The following is a 20,028-nucleotide window of genomic DNA, read 5'->3' as shown; positions in this document are numbered from 1 at the left end:
AAATGAGATGAAAATAGAAATCAACATCAATGTGCACATGAATATGAGACGAAGACAATGAGGAATCGCCACCCCAACTTTTTCGACGAAACCCTAGGCATACCCGACGCCTACTCGGTTGGGGCACACATTCGGAATGCCGATGATAATTTTTTTGTAATTTTTTTCAAATACTTAATTCTTTAAATTGTTAAATTTTAATCTGCGTTGTAATAAATGTTTCCACCCATAATGCACTTATTCCGCCTTCATTGACACCAAATTGTGTACTTTATTTTACATCACAAATGTACACTTATTTACAATCTACGCAACAAATTTATTAAATTGGTTTTTTTTGTACCATATCGTATGGTTAATTTGAATCGTTTTTTTTATTTTCGTTACTTTTTCATTTAAGTTTTTCTCCGTCCATTTGTTAATTACAATATTTTCAAAAAACAATGATTTGCTCACAATGTACGAGAAAAAGATTTAAAAATATTTTATTTTGTATTGAAATATATCTTATTTCAATACTCAATATTAACTTACAATTTTCAAAAAAAATATATTGAAGTTATAAGGTTTTTTTTGTATGTTTGCTTTTTTATATGTTTATTAATGAATGAGTTAGTGTTTTAATTAGCTTTTCTCCTCGATGTTCTCTTCAGGTGTGGACATGTTGGCTTAGTATACCCTGGGTTCCTATAGTAACTACATAACCTCAGTTGGTCTATTCGCTCCTGAATATCCATATTGCTTTGTATCCAAGTTGAGTTCGACTGACCTTTTAGCTTGCGCTGCAAGTTAATATTTGGTACCAACTCGAAAGGAGCGTGCGAGGTAGATGGCCACATGCTTTCATTCAGGACAAGTGGGGCTTTTGATTTCCAAATATTATATGTGTGTTGTAGTTTGTAACCTTCGTCAAAGTAAGTCATGCAATCTACATGTGTCGAGGCACATGCCGCAATTGCATGTGCGCATGGATAACGAAGTGCTTAAAATTTCCCACAATCGTAAGTCTTTCGTCTCAAGTCTACTAGTACGTTCCCTCGATAACTCCTCTATCGTATCTATGGAACTTCGTAACCCAAAATATTTGATTTAGACACAAGTGACACACTGAAGACATTGAAGTCATTCTTTCTGCATTTTTTCCAATATCTTTCAACATTGACTCGCACCAAACATCACGGCCCTATATTTTTCCTTCGTATTTTTCATCCCACTTTGAAAATAAGGTTGCTAATCCAAAATACATTTCTCTGACCACCAAGGTTATCAATAAATGGCGTGCCCTGTTTAGTACAAAATTAAGGGATTCTGTCAGGTTCGTTGTCATATGCCCATATCGTAGTCCTCTATCATACGATTGCATCCACTATTCATTGGGTATCTCATTAAGGTACGTCGCACCATGTTCGTTTACAACCCGTAATTTCTCCAACATTTTATGGAATCGATGTTGGACGAGCTCGTACCTTGTAAATGACAATAAATATTATATTCACAAAACGCGACCTGATGTATATGTTAAACGATGATATAGAAAATACCATGTATAGCGTACCCATGTTAATGACATGTCGTCGCTCCGCATCCTTATGGTACCGACCCATATAGTTAGACCCTATGTGCCGTAAACAATACCAATAGTGTGCACGATCCTAGAGGCTTGAATGTCGATCGATTACAGTCTGTATTCCGATTTCCCTATCAAAATGATATATATATCAGGTTGCGACACAACACGCCTTATCAGATTAGTCAATAAGAAATCCCAGTCATCTCCGGATTCCCCGGGCGTTATTGCAAAAGTTATTGGTAGAATTTTTCAATTACCATCTCGTGCAACAACCAACAACAATCCATGTCGGTATCTCTCATACATGAATATGCGGTCAATTTGTACAAATGACTTACATTTTCAGGTTTAAAGATTTATTTCTCTTTTTCTTTGAAGGATACAGTCATAGTTTTAAGTTATGTTTTGGGTTCACGGTGATGTCGTGGAGCTCGGTGACCTACAAATTTCACTTACTGTGTGAAGATAGAGCTATCTCCTAAAAAGTCGAGATCGCATTGCAACTCAAGGTTCAAGTTGGCGGTGATTATACTGTCTTAGGTTGAAGTGAAACTAAGGCTTCAAGTGTACAGATGTTAAGCTGTCAAGGGATGGAGCAAAATTGGAGCCCTAGTTGATAGTAGTTATGCAGACATGACAATGAGTTTCACCCCGTCAGAGGAGGATGCTTTATAAAACCCATATAGAAGTCAAAAACAAAAAACACAAGGGCCTTCCAGTATAATCAAGTAATTCGTTTTGTCCATCTTCATCGAAGGCAGTGACTCTATTGTTAAAACCGGTGACAGAGTTTGGGGTAATAAGATTATTTTCGGGGACAAGTTATTGTGAAGTGTAAAAAAGATGAAATATGAATCGAGGCGGCAACAATTGTTTCGCGTTTCATCTTTTCTACACCACACAATTAGTCGTCCCCGCTGAAAATTTTATTGCCCCTAATTTTGTCACTGGTTTTAGTAATAGGGTCACCACCTTCGGTGGAGATGGATAAAACGAATTACTTGATTATATTAGAAGACCACTATGTTTTTCATCATTGACTTATGTATGGGTTTTATAGAGTATCCTCCTCTAATGGGGTGAAACTTGTTGTCGTCCCCACATAACCACTGTCAACTATGGCCCCAGTTATGTTTCATCCATTGACAACATAACCTTTGTACACTTGAACCCTTAGTTACACTTCAACCCAAGACCTTATAATCACTATCAACTGGGACCTTAAGTTGCAATATGATTCGACTTATCAGGTGATGATTTCATACTCACATGACAGATGAAATTTGTAGGTCACCGAGCTTCAGAACATCACCGTAAATTCAAACATACCTTAAAACTATAACAATGTCTATCTCAAACACAAACAAAAATAAATCTATAAACTTTTAATTTCCAATCACAAGAAAAAAATAATTTTCAACAAAGTGAAAACGTGCCCTGTAGAACGCCTTTTCATTTCTCTCTCAAAAAACAACAAATCCATGTAAATATATAATAATAAAAACCGCAAATCCTTAAAATTTTTTAAAAAAAATCAGCATATATGTTTAATTTGACCATATTTCTCAAACCATTTTATAAAAAAGCTTACTTGCTCAACTCTTTTAAATTAAATTGTTGCTTTAACGATGGTGACGCCAACTTTTGGGGTGGCCATGATTTTTTTTACATTTTGTATAGTTTTATTTTATTTTTAATTTAAGTCCATATTATCGTGATTTTGTCCACATTTTTATAGTTTTATGTTGTCAATAGTTTAGTGGTTTTATTTTGTTTACATTTTTTGTGGTTTTTGTTTTTGGCGTATATGTAAGATTTGCCAACATAAGGATGCCGCTAGATCTATTAATAATCATTCTCGAAAGGCTTTATCATGATATATATTGATTGTGATAGATCTGAGATGATAAGGAGGAGGATAAGTTACCTGATACTTGACCTTTCGGGTACCATTGATGTGATGGGTCTATGGGGCTTTTAACGTTTTGTTTATCGGTGTTTATCATTAGGTTGATTTGATGATAGCAAGGCTAGAATGCAAATTTCAACAATTTGATCAAGTTGATGCATCTTTGGTTTGTTTTTAAATTATTCCATGTTTCTAAATTATTCCAGTATTGTAGTTGTTGTCAATTTACCTTTTTTTTAGATTATTTTGTAGACATGAATTTGTGCATTAATTTGTAATGGTTTATTTATCTTTAGTATCATATATAATGTCTTTATATTTTTATTGTTTGTGATTCCTATTATAACAATATTTTGTTAAAAAAATTTCTTTTATTCAATTGTACGTAAAATTATATATCATAAATCAAAGTTTTTTAAAACTAGAAAGTATTGAGCGCAGGTGGCCATGAAACTTGAATATAGATAGACCTAATCATGGGTCGGGCCACCTGGCCCAGCTTGAAGGCCTGCCCGAAATGTGGGAGGGTTTGGGCAAAAATATAGGCTCGAAAAATAGGCTTGAACAAAAAAATTAGGCCCGTTTAAAAAACGGGCTAGGCCTCGGGTAAGACATTTTTTGCTTGGACCCAGCCCGGCACGAATTCACTAAATGATCAAAAAAATTTGCTTTTTTTAATGTTATTTTCTTGTTATTTTCTCCATATTTTGCTACCATTTTACTATTATATTGCTACTATTTTGTTGTTATTGTTTAGATATTAGATAAAACTTATTTTATTATTAATTTTGTTATTATTTTAAAGGCATTTGTTAATTTTATTATTATTTTAGAGGCATTTACTTATTAAGTTTCATTTATCTTAGTGTTATTTAAGTCTACATATTTTTTTAAAATTTATTTTCAATTTGTTGGGAAATATTTATTTTGATGTTTTTATTATTTTTGATGTATTATATATATTTAAAATTTATATAAAAATAATATAAAAAATTAATATGAGCGGATCAGACCTGAATTTTAACATTTTTATCCAAATCGAGCTTAGGTAAAATTTTAAGCCCATTTTTTGGGTTGAACCTAGACCTAATAAATGAGTCCAATTATTTAGTTGAACCCGGCCCGACCAATGAACACCATTAAATATATAGAGTATTAAAAAAATTTAAAAATTGGATCAGCAATAAAATCATCAATTTTTGGTTTGATCACTCGGTTAGTCCAATTTTAATTAAATAAATTATTTAAAAATTTTATAAAATTTTAAAGATTTAAGAAATAAAGAAATTCGGTTGAAGAATCTGTTGAATTAGTTTTTTACTCAGATTCGATCTGTTACTAATGATCGTCTGAAACTCGATTCAAAATTCAACCTACAAGCATGCGTCAGTAAAACAAAATAATAAAAAAAAAAGGTGAAAAAAGGCTTCAATTAATTCTAAACTCATGAAATTTGTCAGCAAATAGTAATCCTTCCCAAGCACAAGCAGGCAAGCAAGCAAGCAAGCTTCTCTCCCTCTTTGTTTATCTCTTTCCCTCATATTTCACTGCCTGTTTACCCTTTCTCTTGTATATAAGTTTACTTTATATTTCCTTCTCCGATTATAGTGGGGGTTAGGTTTGTTTGTTTTCCTGAAGTAGCTCAATTTCGATCGTATCTCTGGTACGTTTGTTCCGATTTTTTTCTTTCATTTCTCGATAGGGCTTTGCGTCCCTCTACTGTTTGTGTTTCTCTGTGTGTGACTATTTTTCAAATTATTGACGATTGATTCTTGGTATTTCGCAGTTCTATTTTCGTTGTGCTTATTTGTAGTCGGTGATCTTAGTTTCTCGGTTATTTGGCTGTTTGTTTTGGAATCGAAATTGATTATTATTGTTTTTAATTTATTTTATATTTTGTGTGATCGGCGATATGATTATTGTTATATTCGTGGTAAGTGACATTGTTTTAATGACACTTTTCGCTTGTTGTTGCTGCTTTCTTTTTTGCTCAAGACTCTGTTGTTCGATTTTTACCTGCTTAGCTTGTTGTTTCGGTATTTAATTTTTCTGTATGGAAGTTTCTTGTTGCTGAGTTTTTGTTTGTCAATTTTCACGGTAGGATTCCAGTTAATTGTTGTGGTTTTGATTCTTTGATTTTCCAAGTTGCTGGTATATTTTGTTTTTTTATATGCTTTTACAGATTTTAATATTGAAGAAATCTGAACTCCTCTTGCTTAACGATGGAAAACGAGGCCATTGGATTGGATAAGGGATGGGATTATATGCAGAAGGGAATCACAAAGCTGAAGAGGATTTTGGAAGGACTGCCAGAGCCTCCGTTTACCTCAGAAGAATATATGATGCTTTACACGTATTCCCCGTTACACATTTTAAGTTTTCTTGATTGTTTTCAGAGCTGCTTATTTATTTAATCATCTGCTTTTTTTTATCGTTGTCATGGTTTCCTTAATTTGAACTACTACAGGACTATCTACAACATGTGTACTCAAAAGCCACCTCATGATCATTCTCAACAGCTTTATGACAAGTATAGAGAGGCCTTTGAAGAATATATTTCTTCAACGGTAAGGAATATCTGTTATGTCACAATCATTTTGGTTGCTCACTGCTGATCTATGTAGACAGACTAGTGTTTATGTAAAAAAAGTTCATTTTGGAGGCTTTGTTTTAATGCTACCATAGTGATGATAGTACTGCAATTGTTCCCGTCTTTTTGAAATCTAATAGAAATCCTTATTATTGTATAAAGGGATTTTTCCAACATCTCTTTTAATTCCTATGCCTGGGACAAAAAAGGATGTCATGTTTCATTTATTCTGTTTAAGCTTCTATATGCAGGAACTTTGGTTGCATTTGTTTGACAATGTATGGGTTATACTATTGTTTAAAGATTGTAGTTACTCTTTTGCTTTGTTGATGGGTTTTTAGGCTTTTGGTTTTATTGTTGGATACTGTGTAAATTCTCCTTTTAACAGTTTTCTTCTCAGTAGAAACCCTAGAAAAGCTATTTATCCATCATCTTCCTTGTTTGATAAAGATGGTTTTTGTCTCACATTTCCTCCTTTTTTTTGAAAAATAAAAATAAAAATCAGGTATTGCCATCTTTAAGAGAGAAGCATGATGAGTTCATGTTGAGGGAGCTTGCTAAAAGATGGGCGAACCATAAAGTAATGGTCAGGTGGCTATCACGTTTCTTTCATTACCTTGATCGCTACTTCATTGCCCGAAGATCACTCCCCACACTTAATGAAGTTGGGCTTACCTGCTTCCGAGATCTAGTTTGTTATTAGTTATTCTAGTGACGCCTTTACTGAATACTGCTTATGCTGTGATAGTTGGATTTTGAGAATTGTACTGCCCATTGTTTCAAATATAGTTTCAACTGATAGTCTATGATCTGTTTTAATAATTTCAGGTATATCAAGAAGTGCATGCTAAAGTCAAAGATGCTGTGATCACCCTTGTAAGTTTACATCATTGCATCATGGTTAATCATTTTTAGGTTGCATTTTCAATAAAAACGAAGAGGAATTATTACTTTGTTTCAGATTGATAAAGAACGTGAGGGATAGCAGATAGACTGAGCATTACTGAAGAATGTCTTAGATATTTTTGTTGAAATTGGCATGGGAAAAATGGATCGTTATGAAGATGACTTTGAAGCAGATATGCTTCAGGATACTGGTGCTTACTATTCACGGAAGGCATCAAGCTGGATTGAGGAAGATTCTTGTCCGGATTACACGTTGAAGGCAAGTGCTTAAGTTTTATTGCATTTGTTTACTATTGGTAATAAGTTTTTTACCCTGATTAACCTTGATGGTTCTAACAGTTTTTACTTTAATGATAATTTCAGTTTGAGGAATGCCTGAAGAAGGAAAGGGATAGAGTGTCACATTACCTGCATTCAAGCAGTGAGACAAAATTGTCAGAGGTTAGTTGAATGGTTGGAAATTCATGGCTTTATGAAGATATGTTTCTATGATCTTAAGCGTGGCTTGATTGTGCACTTTCTTATTCATGAAGGGATCTTTTTATTTGTCTTACACTAGAGGTAACTCAAATTATTGGTGTTTAACATGTGAAAGTTGTCACTAAGATGTTACAATGGAAGTTGTGTGAATTCTCTTTTGGACATAAGATCTGATTGTTTTATTTGTTTTCTTCAAATTATTGGTTGCATGTTTCTGACATATCCAATCACATTAAATAATGTGATAAGAATTAACAGAGTTCCTATGAAGACAGCTCTATAATCCATGGGGCATTATATTTATAACTGTTTGTTCTTATACAGAAAGTGCCAAAATGAGTTGTTGGTTGCATATGCAAATCGTCTACTAGAAAAGGAGCATTCAGGATGTAGGCCATTGCTTAGAGATGACAAGGTACTTTTCAACCTTTTTCCTTTGCCAGCACTACTAACTATTATGGCTGTTTGCTTTGGCAAATGCATACATTAGATACTTATTTGGCGTTGTTTACACTCTGTAGGTGGAGGATCTTTCTAGGATGTACAGACTTTATTGTAAAATACCTCGAGGCTTGGATCCTGTGGCTAACATATTCAAGCCGGTCTGAATTCTCTCTTTACTCTGTTCTGCGAGCTAAATGGTCATCTTTCTCATATTACTTCTCTTCTTGTTCAGTGATCAACTGAATTAAATCCTAAACGAAAAAAGAAAGAAGAGAAAAACCATTAAAAAAATTAAAAAAACACTTAAAGCAGTCACACAGGTACTTTGTTTTTGCAGCATATTACTGCTGAGGGTACTGCCTTGGTTCAACAGGCGGAAGATGCTACTAGTAACCAGGTCAATTTTATTATTATCCTTCTTGTATAGCAAGATTATTGCTGGATATGGTTATTATTTTGTCTTTTGTCTAAAGATAGTTCAGAAGAATTTTGCTGGATAGTAATTGTGTCCTTGTGAGGAGATGAAATAGCTTTCTTTTAAACTAACAGAATTTTGTGTTTAAGCATATCGGTCTGATATGGCATTTTGTTATTGTCTGTTATTGTCGTTTTGCGGTTATCTTAACCGTTAAATTTGATATGCCTTTCACTTACCCATGACAAAATTCCCCTTGTTATTTCTCTTTAGGAGAAAAGGGAAAAGAGTTAATTCCAATTACTATAGACTAAGAATTTCCCGCCATTGATGAAAAAATATTTGATAATCTACATCTTGTTGTTTCTAATATTCACCTGTGTCTCTAAATGCTGATAGTCACTTGTCTTTACAGGCCTCAAGTGCTCCAGGTGTGCAGGAACAGGTAAATATCCCAACTTTCACAGCTATGGATTCTCTTGAAATCACTATAAATCTTATTACTTTGTGCTGTTGTTATCATCAGGTACTTATCAGGAGAACAATTGAGCTGCATGATAAGTATATGGCATATGTGACTGATTGTTTCCAAAACCATACTCTCTTTCATAAGGTTTGTGTCGCAGTACCTAAATTTGTAATATGGATTGTTTTCAATTATTTCATCTAAAACATGCATTCTGGAAATGTTAATAGGCCTTGAAAGAAGCTTTTGAGGTATTTTGCAACAAAACTGTTACTGGCAACTCAAGTGCAGAGCTTCTGGCAACTTTCTGTGATAATATCCTCAAGAAGGGTGGAAGCGAGAAATTAAGTGATGAAGTCATTGAAGAAACACTTGAGAAGGTGGCTTATTGATATTTTGATGCTAAATTAATGGTGGTCTGCAATTGATTCTGAACTATCTGTTTGGTTTCTGCAGGTAGTTAAGCTGCTGGCCTATATTAGTGATAAAGACCTCTTTGCGGAATTCTACAGGTGAGGCTATTATTTAGTTTCTTTGTTCAACTAGTTTCATATATGCTTGTTTTTTAAAAAAGAATCTTAATGGAATGTACTTACATAGCATATTTTGATCCTAAGTTTCTGGTGTGCAATCATTGACAGGAAGAAGCTTGCTAGGCGACTTCTTTTTGACCGCAGTGCTAATGACGATCATAAAAGGAGTATTCTGACTAAGCTAAAGCAGCAATGTGGTGGACAGTTCACCTCAAAGATGGAGGGCATGGTGAGTCGGCCTGTTTTTTGCCTAGTTTATCTGTCTGCATCGACTATGGTTTTAATTATGATCAAACTAGTCTTCTACCTTTCTAACAGGTTACAGATCTGACATTGGCAAGGGAAAACCAGGCCAACTATGAGGACTACCTTAGGAGTAACTCAGCTGCTCATCCTGGGATTGATTTAACAGTTACTGTTCTTACCACAGGATTCTGGCCAAGTTATAAATCATTTGATCTTAATCTTCCTGCTGAGATGGTAATGACTTGGAACATGTTACTACATGATGACAGCATTAAATTTCATACTGCACGATATGTTCAGAAAATTTTATTCATATTTAGGAATTTCATTGTTTCAGGTTAAGTGTGTGGAGGTTTTCAAAGGATTTTATGAAACAAAAACAAAACACAGAAAGCTTACCTGGATTTACTCTTTGGGAACTTGCCACATTAATGGCAAGTTTGAGCAGAAGATAATTGAACTGATTGTTTCGACATATCAGGTAAACAGACTCCATAAACTGCGCACTTTTAAATTAAAAAAATTGTAATTTGGGTTAGATTCATGGTTTAGTGTTGATTGTAGAATCTGATTTCCAGTTGCCTATGTAAACAGGCTGCTGTCCTTCTGCTTTTTAATGCTTCTGATCGGCTGAGCTATTCAGAAATTATGGCTCACTTAAACTTGACCCATGACGATTTACTCTGATTATTACATTCGTTGTCGTGTGCCAAGTACAAGATTCTAAGTAAAGAACCAAATACAAAAACCATCTCCCACGGTGACTACTTTGAGTTCAATTCCAAGTTTACTGACAAGCTGAGGAGGATTAAGGTTTGGGAAATTTTGCCACTCTCTTTCAGGGTTCCCTTCTTATTGCCATCTGGAAAATTATCTTTTAAAAGATGGACCTATTTTCATAAAAGAACTGATATTTATTGTTTGAAGGTTAAAATGTGCCACAAGTCCTTGTACTTTTAGAAAAATAGGAATTTAGTCCCTGCACTTTTATTTCATGGAATTTAGTCTATCTACTTCTCAGATTTCAAAATTCAGGTCTAGCTATTAACATTGTTAATTTTTTTGTTAAATTCATGTTAATTACAAAGTAATTTTTTTAATTACATGGCTACCAAGTGAGTATTTTTTTATTTAAAAAATGTCATAGAAACAAATTTAATAAAAAATCTTAACATGTTAACAAATGGACCTGAATTTTGAAATTTGAAAAGTAAAGGGACTAAATTCCATGAAATAAAAGTACATGGACTAAATTCTTAATTTTTGAAAAGTACAGGGACTTGTAGCATATTTTAACCTTGTTTGAATTATTTTAGAAAAATATTTTTGTACGGTTTGATATTTTTCTGGGAAAATTTGCATTGTTATTAAAACAGCGGTTAATTTTCCACGCTTGGTAAAATGGTTAATTTTCTGTAGACCCAAAGTTCGTTTTTCGTGAACAACTAATTTTGTGCAAAACAAACATTGGAAATTGCCGAAATTGTTTTCTGGAGGACATTTTCTGTGAGACAAAGGAGTCCTTGTATCATTATTTAGTATATAATTGTACGAGAAGATTTGAACTTTGTAAATTCTCCTTCGAAGGTTCCTCTCCCTCCTGTTGATGAACGAAAGAAAGTTGTTGAAGATGTCGATAAAGATCGGCGTTATGCTATTGATGCTGCTCTTGTGCGTATTATGAAAAGCAGGAAGGTTTTGGGCCACCAACAATTAGTTTCAGAATGTGTTGAGCAGTTGAGTCGCATGTTCAAGGTATTAATATAAGCAAACCTTTATGTCCAGTTATGAGAGAAACATTAGAGGTGTATAGATGGGGACTTCTGCTTGCCTAACTGATATAGAAACACTCAGAGACATATGCATTATATAAGAATATTCATCTAAAGAATGAAAAGTTGGAAGACAAAATGATATCGTAGGAGTTTTGGGTAGAATGATGAGAAAAATGAACTCTTATCCAAAGGAAGTTTTGCTTTTGAGAATGATGCATGTTTTAAATGAAAAAGGATTTGGCAAAGCGGGTTTATCGAGTCGTACAAGAACATCAACTTTTGTAGTGTGAGAAAGCACATGCATGGAATTGGAAAGTAATAGTTGATTAGATGTTTTTAAATTGCCAGTAGTAATTTTACCTATGATATGGTTGAATGCAGCCTGATATTAAAGCTATCAAGAAGCGAATGGAGGATCTCATAACACGAGACTACCTGGAGAGAGACAAGGAGAATCAAAACATGTTCAGGTACTTGGCCTAAAATTAAATATAGGGGCTTTGCAAATGGTGCATTGCATTGTAGGAAAGTGGGTAAATTCACGACAGAGGAATTGGGGAGGGGAGTTTTGCCTACACTCAATTTCTCTTACATTTTCTTTGTAGTATCATGTAAATTCATTTTCTTTTTGATGAAAAACAAGAAAATATAATTACATCAAATTAAATCGAACAAAAGCATCATTAGCCTTATTTTGTTGAATAAGCTCTAAAACTTCATTTGGGGCGTCATCATAAACTTGAAGACTTGTCTTTCCCACAAAGCTCAGCTTGGCCAGACAATCAACAACTTGGTTGAATTCTCTAAGGACATACTTGACGCACCACTGCTCTTCAGTTCTCATAATTCTCCGAAATCTCGTAGGCATAGTAATACTAGAGTCTGTCTGAATCGTTATCCTTTTAAATCCTTCACTAAGTAGCACGAGTAAACCATCTAAAATTTCCCACAACTCAGCCTTGAAAACTGAGCATTGCCTCAAGAAATGATTAAACTCCAAGATCCAGTTGATAACCTTTATGACTTAAATCAAACTGCTACGCCCAACAAAGGAAACCTTGACAATCTCAAGTGCCGTCCAAGTAATGTCTTGAAAGATGAACAAGTTCCTGATTTTCCATATATGCCATTAAGCTGAAAAGACAATCAAATTACCCTTTGTCTAGGCAGCCGCGCATGACAACTAAGATTAGAAGTCAACTAATCTTGCAGAAACCCGGAGAAAAAACAGCGATGCCTATTGATAGGTATAACATACAACTAAATTTCCTTCGCTATCGATCAATTTCGAAGCACTTGAAGAATATCCTCTATTTCGCAGCTGCAAATAGGACAAGAGTTATTATGACCAATTCATTTTAGGGTAAACTACAAAAACAATCACTTTTGTTTGCTTCAGATTATATTTTAGTCACTTATGTTTGAAATGTTATATTTTAGTCATTTATGTTATCATTTTGTTACGAATTGGCCACTCTACTGTTAAGCTTCATTACCTTCCTAACGACAGTCCTACTTGGCAGTCCAAATGGGTTTTAAATGTCAACTTGGATGTCTTATGTGGCTGTCTAAATTAAATTTATTTAATTAAAAACTTATTTTCATCTCAGCAACTGGACATCCAAGTTAACATTTTAAACTGAGGGTCTGTTTGATTGGCAGTAAAATATTTTCCGTAAAATGATTTCTGGAAAGTGTTTTACTTTTCTGTAAAATGATTTACTGGAAAATATTTTCTGGTGTTTGATTGAATCTGTGTAAAATATTTTTTGCTGTTTGACAGATTTCCTGAAATTATTTTTCGAAAAAGTTGTTTTTTACATATATTAATATATATTAATAAATTTTTATATTTTAAATTATTTTTACATATATTGCAATGATTTATTTATAATAATACTCAATTATTAAGCTACAATATTGATCGTTATAAATTGAAAACAACTAATATCAAATAAATTATTTGTAATTGTGTTAAAAAAACAAAAAAAACAAGGATTGAATAATTATAAATTAGCTTCGAAATCACAATGAATGCTAGAAATTAATAATATTATCCAAATGCATAATTAGTAGTACACCACCTATACTGAATAGATATGTGCAATATACTGAGTACCAATACATTAAGAATTAATATCAATTGAAAGCAGTTGAACAAATTTATATATATCAACTGAAAGCAAATTATTAGAATACGAAATGGCAATATTCACATATTCTAAAGCTTCTATCAAGCTTTGGATGTGAGCTAATGGTTTCTTCAGCTGCAAAAACCCCAATCCTCCTGAGCTGAAGTTCCAAGATTTTCCTAGCTATCATGCTCTGCAGACATATATTAGCATGGTTATGGAAGTAAAGAACAGACACAGTGTGGTAAACAAGAATAATATGTAATTACATGCATGTGTGCATACACCTCTCCTTGAGTATGTATCTGTCTCAGAGAGAAAGATCTATATTGCAACTTAAACAACAAAAGAAACATAGATACGAAAAGATAGTCCTCATACATCAAATTCTAAACTTAAAAAGAGTCATTGATTTACAATAAGCAATTTCAGATGTCAGAAACATCCATCTAGTATATATAATAATAGGTGGAATTCATTCTAGCACTTAAAATATTTCTTAATGACATATTTTGTATTACTCATAGGCGTAACAACCATAGCACTCCCTGAATAAAGGTAACTCTTGAGGTTAAAACAGGAGAGTTGAAATTGCCACAGCAGGTAAGCATTAAGCATAAATTTGCTGCTACCCGAAAAGAAAGTATTTGCTACATGTTTACCACTATAGACAAAGCCAAAATGTGAAATATATCTCCACTATAGACAAAATGTCTGCTTCATGTTCTAAAAGCACTTATCATCATCTACAAACCTGTTTTGCCATACAACAATGTATATCAATATACAGTTTGCAGGAATTAGTACAATATATGTACAATATATGAGAAAAAAATGATCGTTTAAAACGAGAAATAAGCAAACCAATCCATGATTTGCAAAAGTAAATACTAATCAGCAAAGAGCAGTTACGAACCAACTACTATTGGTGATATGATAGCCAATGCATCGGGCTTTATCATCTCCCTCAAAGATGCCGATGCTACAATAGCAACATAGCGACCATAATCTGGTTCCTCCTTGTAGTCCTGCAGCCAGAATAATTGAATTCAACGTCACTTTCATTACTTCAATTGAAAAAAACGCACAACTTTAAACAACAGTAGATAGATGAAGTTCCTACTCTTGTGTTCAATCCTACTTCATTTGTCGAACCTCAGCAATTGAACAAAATAAAAAATAAAATACTAACAAATATGCAGAAACCCCTAACAATCAAAACTGAAATTAGAAAATAACTGAAATAAAAACTCAATCAAAGAAAAAAAAAGATCAAGAAAGTAGAAAACAGAAAACCCTAGAGCTTCCAATCAAGAATGTGAGTAGAAATCTACCTTCGATGAATCGCGAGAAGAGGTGACGAACAAGGCTGTAATTTTTTAGCAAGCTAATTAGATTGTTTAAAATTAGGGACACGATTAAACATATTAGGGAAGAAGATCTAGAAAACTTAAGACCAAAATCTATTCATGCAGAAGCATTTTGCTTGACACCTTTGCAACAAATTAACAAGATCCTTCAATATAAAACATAGAGAAGGAAAAACAGCAGAGAAAAGGAGGAAAGGCACACCTAAGAAAAAATCACGATCAACAAAAATAATAAACAGAGAAAAGAAGAACAGAACCTGTTGATAACCCAAGAAGAAGAAGCACACCGATGAGGAGGAGAGGCTGACGTTGATGGACGGAGAGGAAATGAGGAGGAAATGAAATGAGAAGGAAATGAGAGGTTGAAGTTGTGTTTTTCGGAAAATGTCTTATGGAAAAAAATCTGTAAGACATTTTACGCAAAGAAGGGGAGATTTTCCCGTGTTTTGAAGTTGCTTTTCCAGAAAATCAATTCCTTTGGTCAATCAAACACCGTAAAAGAGGGAAAATATTTTCCAGAAAATGAAATACTGCAATCAAACAGACCCTTAATTGGACTGTCACGTAAGATTGTTGTTAGGGAGGTAATGGAGTTTAACAGTAGAGTGGCCACTTCGTAGCAAAATGATAACAGAAGTGACTAAAACGTAACATTTCATACATAAATAATTAAAATATAATTTGAGCTAAACAAAAGTGACTATTTTTGTACTTTACAATTCATCTTAAGTTTGGTCAGTAGAAAATATTATAGGAGTTTCATTTTTTTTTCCTTCTAATATATAATTATAAAAACTCTTCGAATGTGAAGAAGAGAAATAGAGGTGATAATAATTAAAGATTTAAAAGTCAACGATTTGTTGAAATTAATTTTATGGATTAATTTAATTTTTACATTTGTAAAAAAATCAAATAAAATTAAAATTTAGTACTCTTTAAAAAAGTTTAATTATTATTTTATATTTTAAATTATATTCCAAATAAAAAATTAATTTATAAAATTATAAAAGCTTTGTTAAACATTAGGGTATAACTCTTATAATAGGCTAACTTACAACCTGAGGACTGACTCTCTCCCTAAATGGACAAACCATACCAAAACATACACGATAAAAAAATGGATTTACAGCCCCCACAAACATCTATAATTTAATTTTTTATATTTAATATACAATTTCTGCTTCGTCCCCGCCCACGACATGTGCTTCAGCCACCACCATTCTCCTGTTCATGCCATTAAAGGTGCATAGCTTCGGGGTTTTTTCTTTTGGTCTTAATACATAGCTAATTCAGGGCTAGTATTTTAAAGGTGTTGGTTCAGATAATAGTCGAAATGATTTAATTGAAAATTGAAAATTATTAATAGTTAAGCGAATCAAACCAAAATAAATTAATTAATAAAAAATTAATAAGATTAAGCTTAATCAACAACCAAATATTAAACTTTGATTAATCTGAGTAAATCGGTTAATTTGCAGAAGACCCAGTTACACCGGATCAATCCACTCCAAATAAAAACATATATTGGAATACTCCCACCTCAGGCCACATGTTCTGTTTGTAACATAAGATAAATATCCTATAATCACTCAGTAGGACAGTTGCCCAGGTGCTACACCATAGGCGTTAAGCGACTCGCACATGAAGGCATCAAGAGGAAGATGGAACCCGGCTTCCAACGCATACAATGGGAGGTAGAACCCCAGCCTACTTCCACCATATCGAGGCCCGGGTGAGTCCCTTTCGGAATGTTGAACTCGTCTTTGTAATGCTTAGTGAGGAGCCCTCGGCACCTTAGCAGCCTTCTCATCTCCATATCAATTGTAGTGCACTCATATGAGGCACTAACCATAGGCTGCTTGTTCCCTTTCTCAACTCCTTGATCTCCGACCGCCTTCTCCAACAGTCCAGCGACAAATTTACCTCTTCTTCCGACCTTCGACGTTGATGTGGTTCAAAGTAAGAATAAATTATGTAAAAAAAGGGGCGGGGGGTTTCCCTAGAATCCCAAGTGAGAAACACCAGAAATCAAAGAAAAACAATGAATGTTAGAATTGTGTGTCCCAAATTCTAAGAGATTGCTTGCAAGTCAAGTTAAACAAAAATATATTTTCTTTCTAGAAGATTTAGTATTTATTAGTATAATATATTTAGCATTTATTAGTATAGTTTATTTGACTTACTAATTTAGCTTATAAATAGGCTCCTTTACAATCTTAGAAAAATAGACACCCATTAGATTAGAACTCATAACACATTCAGAGAATTTTGTGTTTACGTTTGAGGGTTCTTTGTTTTTCGGGTTTTCGGGGTTTAGTTTTTATCTCCATCTTTTGTACTCTTCATTCTTTTGCCATTATAGTAAAATTATCTTTGCCCGTGGTTTTTTATCCTCTTTTGAGGGGTTTTTCCACGTTAAATTTGTGTGTTCATCTTCTCAATTTCTTCTACTATTTTTACTTGTTCGTTGCTTAATCGGGACGATCCTAACAATGAACAACATAGCAAAACCCATGAAACAAGAATACTTGAACAGTAACGAAGAATAGAAGACCAGAGGAAGACTTCAAAAACCCAACAACAACAAAAATGGTCTAAGTGTGCGGTTTATCACCTGTGCACCCCAAAGCTTGGCAGCCAATGACACTTCGACACATGTCTCTTAAAAAAATACAACTCATCATTACCCGGTTCCCCATGCATAGCGGTTTCAGCTTTACATTAAATGGGAGTATTCCAGAAGTTGTGAGGAAACCTCTTGGGCCATCCACCACCATACCACTCGTGAGACAAATCTACAAATGGTCTCAAACCAGACCACCATATACTTCACCTTTCCACTGGGACAACGGGCATGTGGCACCGTGAGAAGATGCTTGAGAGATATTCATGGATGACCCTTTACTTTACTTCTCCTCACCCGAGGACACTAGAAGATATCTAATCTTTGTGATTTTTTTTAGTGACGTTCGTAAAAACATCATGAAAGATTTTATTTTTTGTGACGTCTTTTATGAAACGTCACAAAAAGTGAAATTTTCGTGCTGCTTATAGGAAATTGTTAGTGACCTTTAAAAATATAATGAAATATTGACTTTCATTGACGCTTTAAGATCTTTCGTTACATTTTGAAAACCTTACCAAATGAAAACATTTTTGATGATGTTTTTTTTCACACGTTTTTAAATTTTAAAAATTTTAAAATATAAAAATTGTTTATAAAATAAATGATTGAAATTTTGAATAAAAACACCATCTTTATATATAGTGGAAGAGCTAGGATATTAATTTTGAGGGGCCAAGTTAAAATTAGAAGTGTTATATAACAGTCAATTTAAACATATAAACAATCGATTCAAAAGAAGCAGTATTCTAACATGACAATTAATTTAAACATATAAAAAATATATTCAAAAGAAATAGTATTCCAACAATTAAGACGAAATAGTCACCATTTGATTCGGTTAACCATTTTTTATTTCGTTTTCACAAGAATGCTCACTGTTTCACAATCTATCATTTTACATAATTTTAAATAAAGTGACCAACATTTTCTTCCTCTCCTTCACTTTGGCCAAAACTTATTATAATAATATCTAACTATTTTTTGTTTCATTTTTACACTTCTAACATGTTAGAAACCGTCTCCTAATCATTTTTCATCCAAAAACATACACATTTCACTTAATTTTATAAGTTTCCAAGTTTCATCAATATCCTTTAATGGCAACTTTTAATATACTTGATAAAACAAAAAAAACTATTGGTACATATATGTAAAACAAGTTTCAAATATTTAAAATCTATGAAAAGTTTGAAGAAAGACATACCTTATACTTAAAATTTGAAGGAAAAATTATATATTTTTTCTTCTTTTCTTGCTAAGCACCAATATGAAGAAGAAAGGTGATAAAAGTCTCTTCATCTTTTCTTTTCTTTTATATATATATATATTATTATATTACTTAAAAATATTATTATGTTAAGTAAACTATTAAATAAATATTAATTTATTATTATTTAATAAAAATATCATTCAAAAGTTATCATGAGTAATTTAGCTTCTTCAAAAAAAAATTTTCTTTGTTTTTATTAAGAATAAATTTTTTAATATTATTTTTAATCCTATAAAAATATTGTAGGGGCCTACTTATTATTTTAGAAGGCTATAATATATATACAAATGAAAGAATTGCAAAAATCTTAAGGCTTGGGGGCCATGGCCCCGGGTACCTCAACTTGGCTCCACCACAGTTTGTATAACTTGTTTAGAATTTATTGAAAAAAGGTTTAATACACACTTTAATCCTCATGTATATTGTCTTTTCCACTTTGGTTCTTAAAGCTTTTTTGTCCAATTCAATGCCTAATGTTATTTGATTTTCCTATTCAGTCCTTTAGATTTTTTTGCCCAAGCAATCATGTGCTATCACATGTCATACAATGACATCGCCATCTTAAAAAACCTTCAAAAATAATTTAAAAATTACAAAAAAAATTGCAAAAAATTAAAAAATTATTTAAAATTTTAAAAAAACTAATAAAAATTTTAAAAATAGAAAAGATATAAATTTATATTTACAAAAATTATAAAAATATTTAAAATTAAAATAATTATTTAAAATAGAAAACTTATAAAATTGCAAAAAATATAAAAAATTACTAAAAATATTAAAAATATTAAAATTGTAATATTTACATAACTTCGTGGCCCTACATGCGAACTCCTAAGGTATATGCAAGTTGAGACTGCGAGCTTCCCTTGCTGACTTCTCATTATGAGGCTTGCACGCATCTATCTAGTAGAGCCTAGTTGGGTTGCAGGTAGGCGACCAGGACCTTATCTGGTTTTCGGGTTGGTGACCATACGTATATAACAAAAATAAAAATATTTTATTTATATGTAAATACAATTTAAATAAGATTAAACAATTAAAGTATTTTAATTTAAGTTATAAATAATTTATTTAAGATAATATTTTTAAAATATATATTAAAGAGGGAAATTAAAATAAAAACTAAAAAAAAACTATTTCAAATAAAATATAATAATTTTTAAATATATATAATTAAAATAATTATGTAAGGATTAAATTTTAATTTTATCCTAAAAAAGTTATTTTTAAAGAATATTTATTTTATAATAATGTTTATTAAGATATTGAAATAAAAAATTAATAAAATGTTTATGA

At 32.5% G+C, this 20,028-nt stretch overlaps 1 protein-coding gene and 1 pseudogene across 2 annotated transcripts; one reads left to right on the top strand and one right to left on the bottom strand.

Annotated features, from left to right (window-relative positions):
* The first annotated feature begins 4,800 nt into the window (after positions 1 to 4,800).
* Positions 4,801 to 12,011, top strand: LOC107913452 (cullin-1-like; annotated as a pseudogene).
* A 1,410-nt stretch (positions 12,012 to 13,421) lies between these two features.
* Positions 13,422 to 15,379, bottom strand: LOC121220273 (uncharacterized). 2 transcript variants are annotated; one of them, XM_041099869.1, is made up of 4 exons: positions 15,094 to 15,379; positions 14,801 to 14,835; positions 14,383 to 14,494; positions 13,422 to 13,659 (listed from the first exon to the last, which is right to left on the bottom strand). In XM_041099869.1, the coding sequence occupies exons 1-4, from the start codon at positions 15,248 to 15,250 to the stop codon at positions 13,646 to 13,648; spliced, it is 318 nt and encodes a 105-aa protein (XP_040955803.1). In that variant the 5' UTR covers positions 15,251 to 15,379; the 3' UTR covers positions 13,422 to 13,645. The 2 variants fall into 2 exon arrangements, 1 of the variants encoding a protein (XP_040955803.1); XR_005917515.1 differs by lacking the exon at positions 14,801 to 14,835 and having other exon boundaries at positions 15,094 to 15,369.
* Positions 15,380 to 20,028: the final 4,649 nt, after the last annotated feature.

This window comes from Gossypium hirsutum, chromosome D08 (assembly GCF_007990345.1).
Source record: "Gossypium hirsutum isolate 1008001.06 chromosome D08, Gossypium_hirsutum_v2.1, whole genome shotgun sequence".
In the NCBI taxonomy this organism is placed as follows: Eukaryota; Viridiplantae; Streptophyta; class Magnoliopsida; order Malvales; family Malvaceae; genus Gossypium; species Gossypium hirsutum.
The sequence above is the reverse complement of the archived record's forward strand: the minus strand, read 5'-3'. Positions and strand labels throughout refer to the sequence as shown.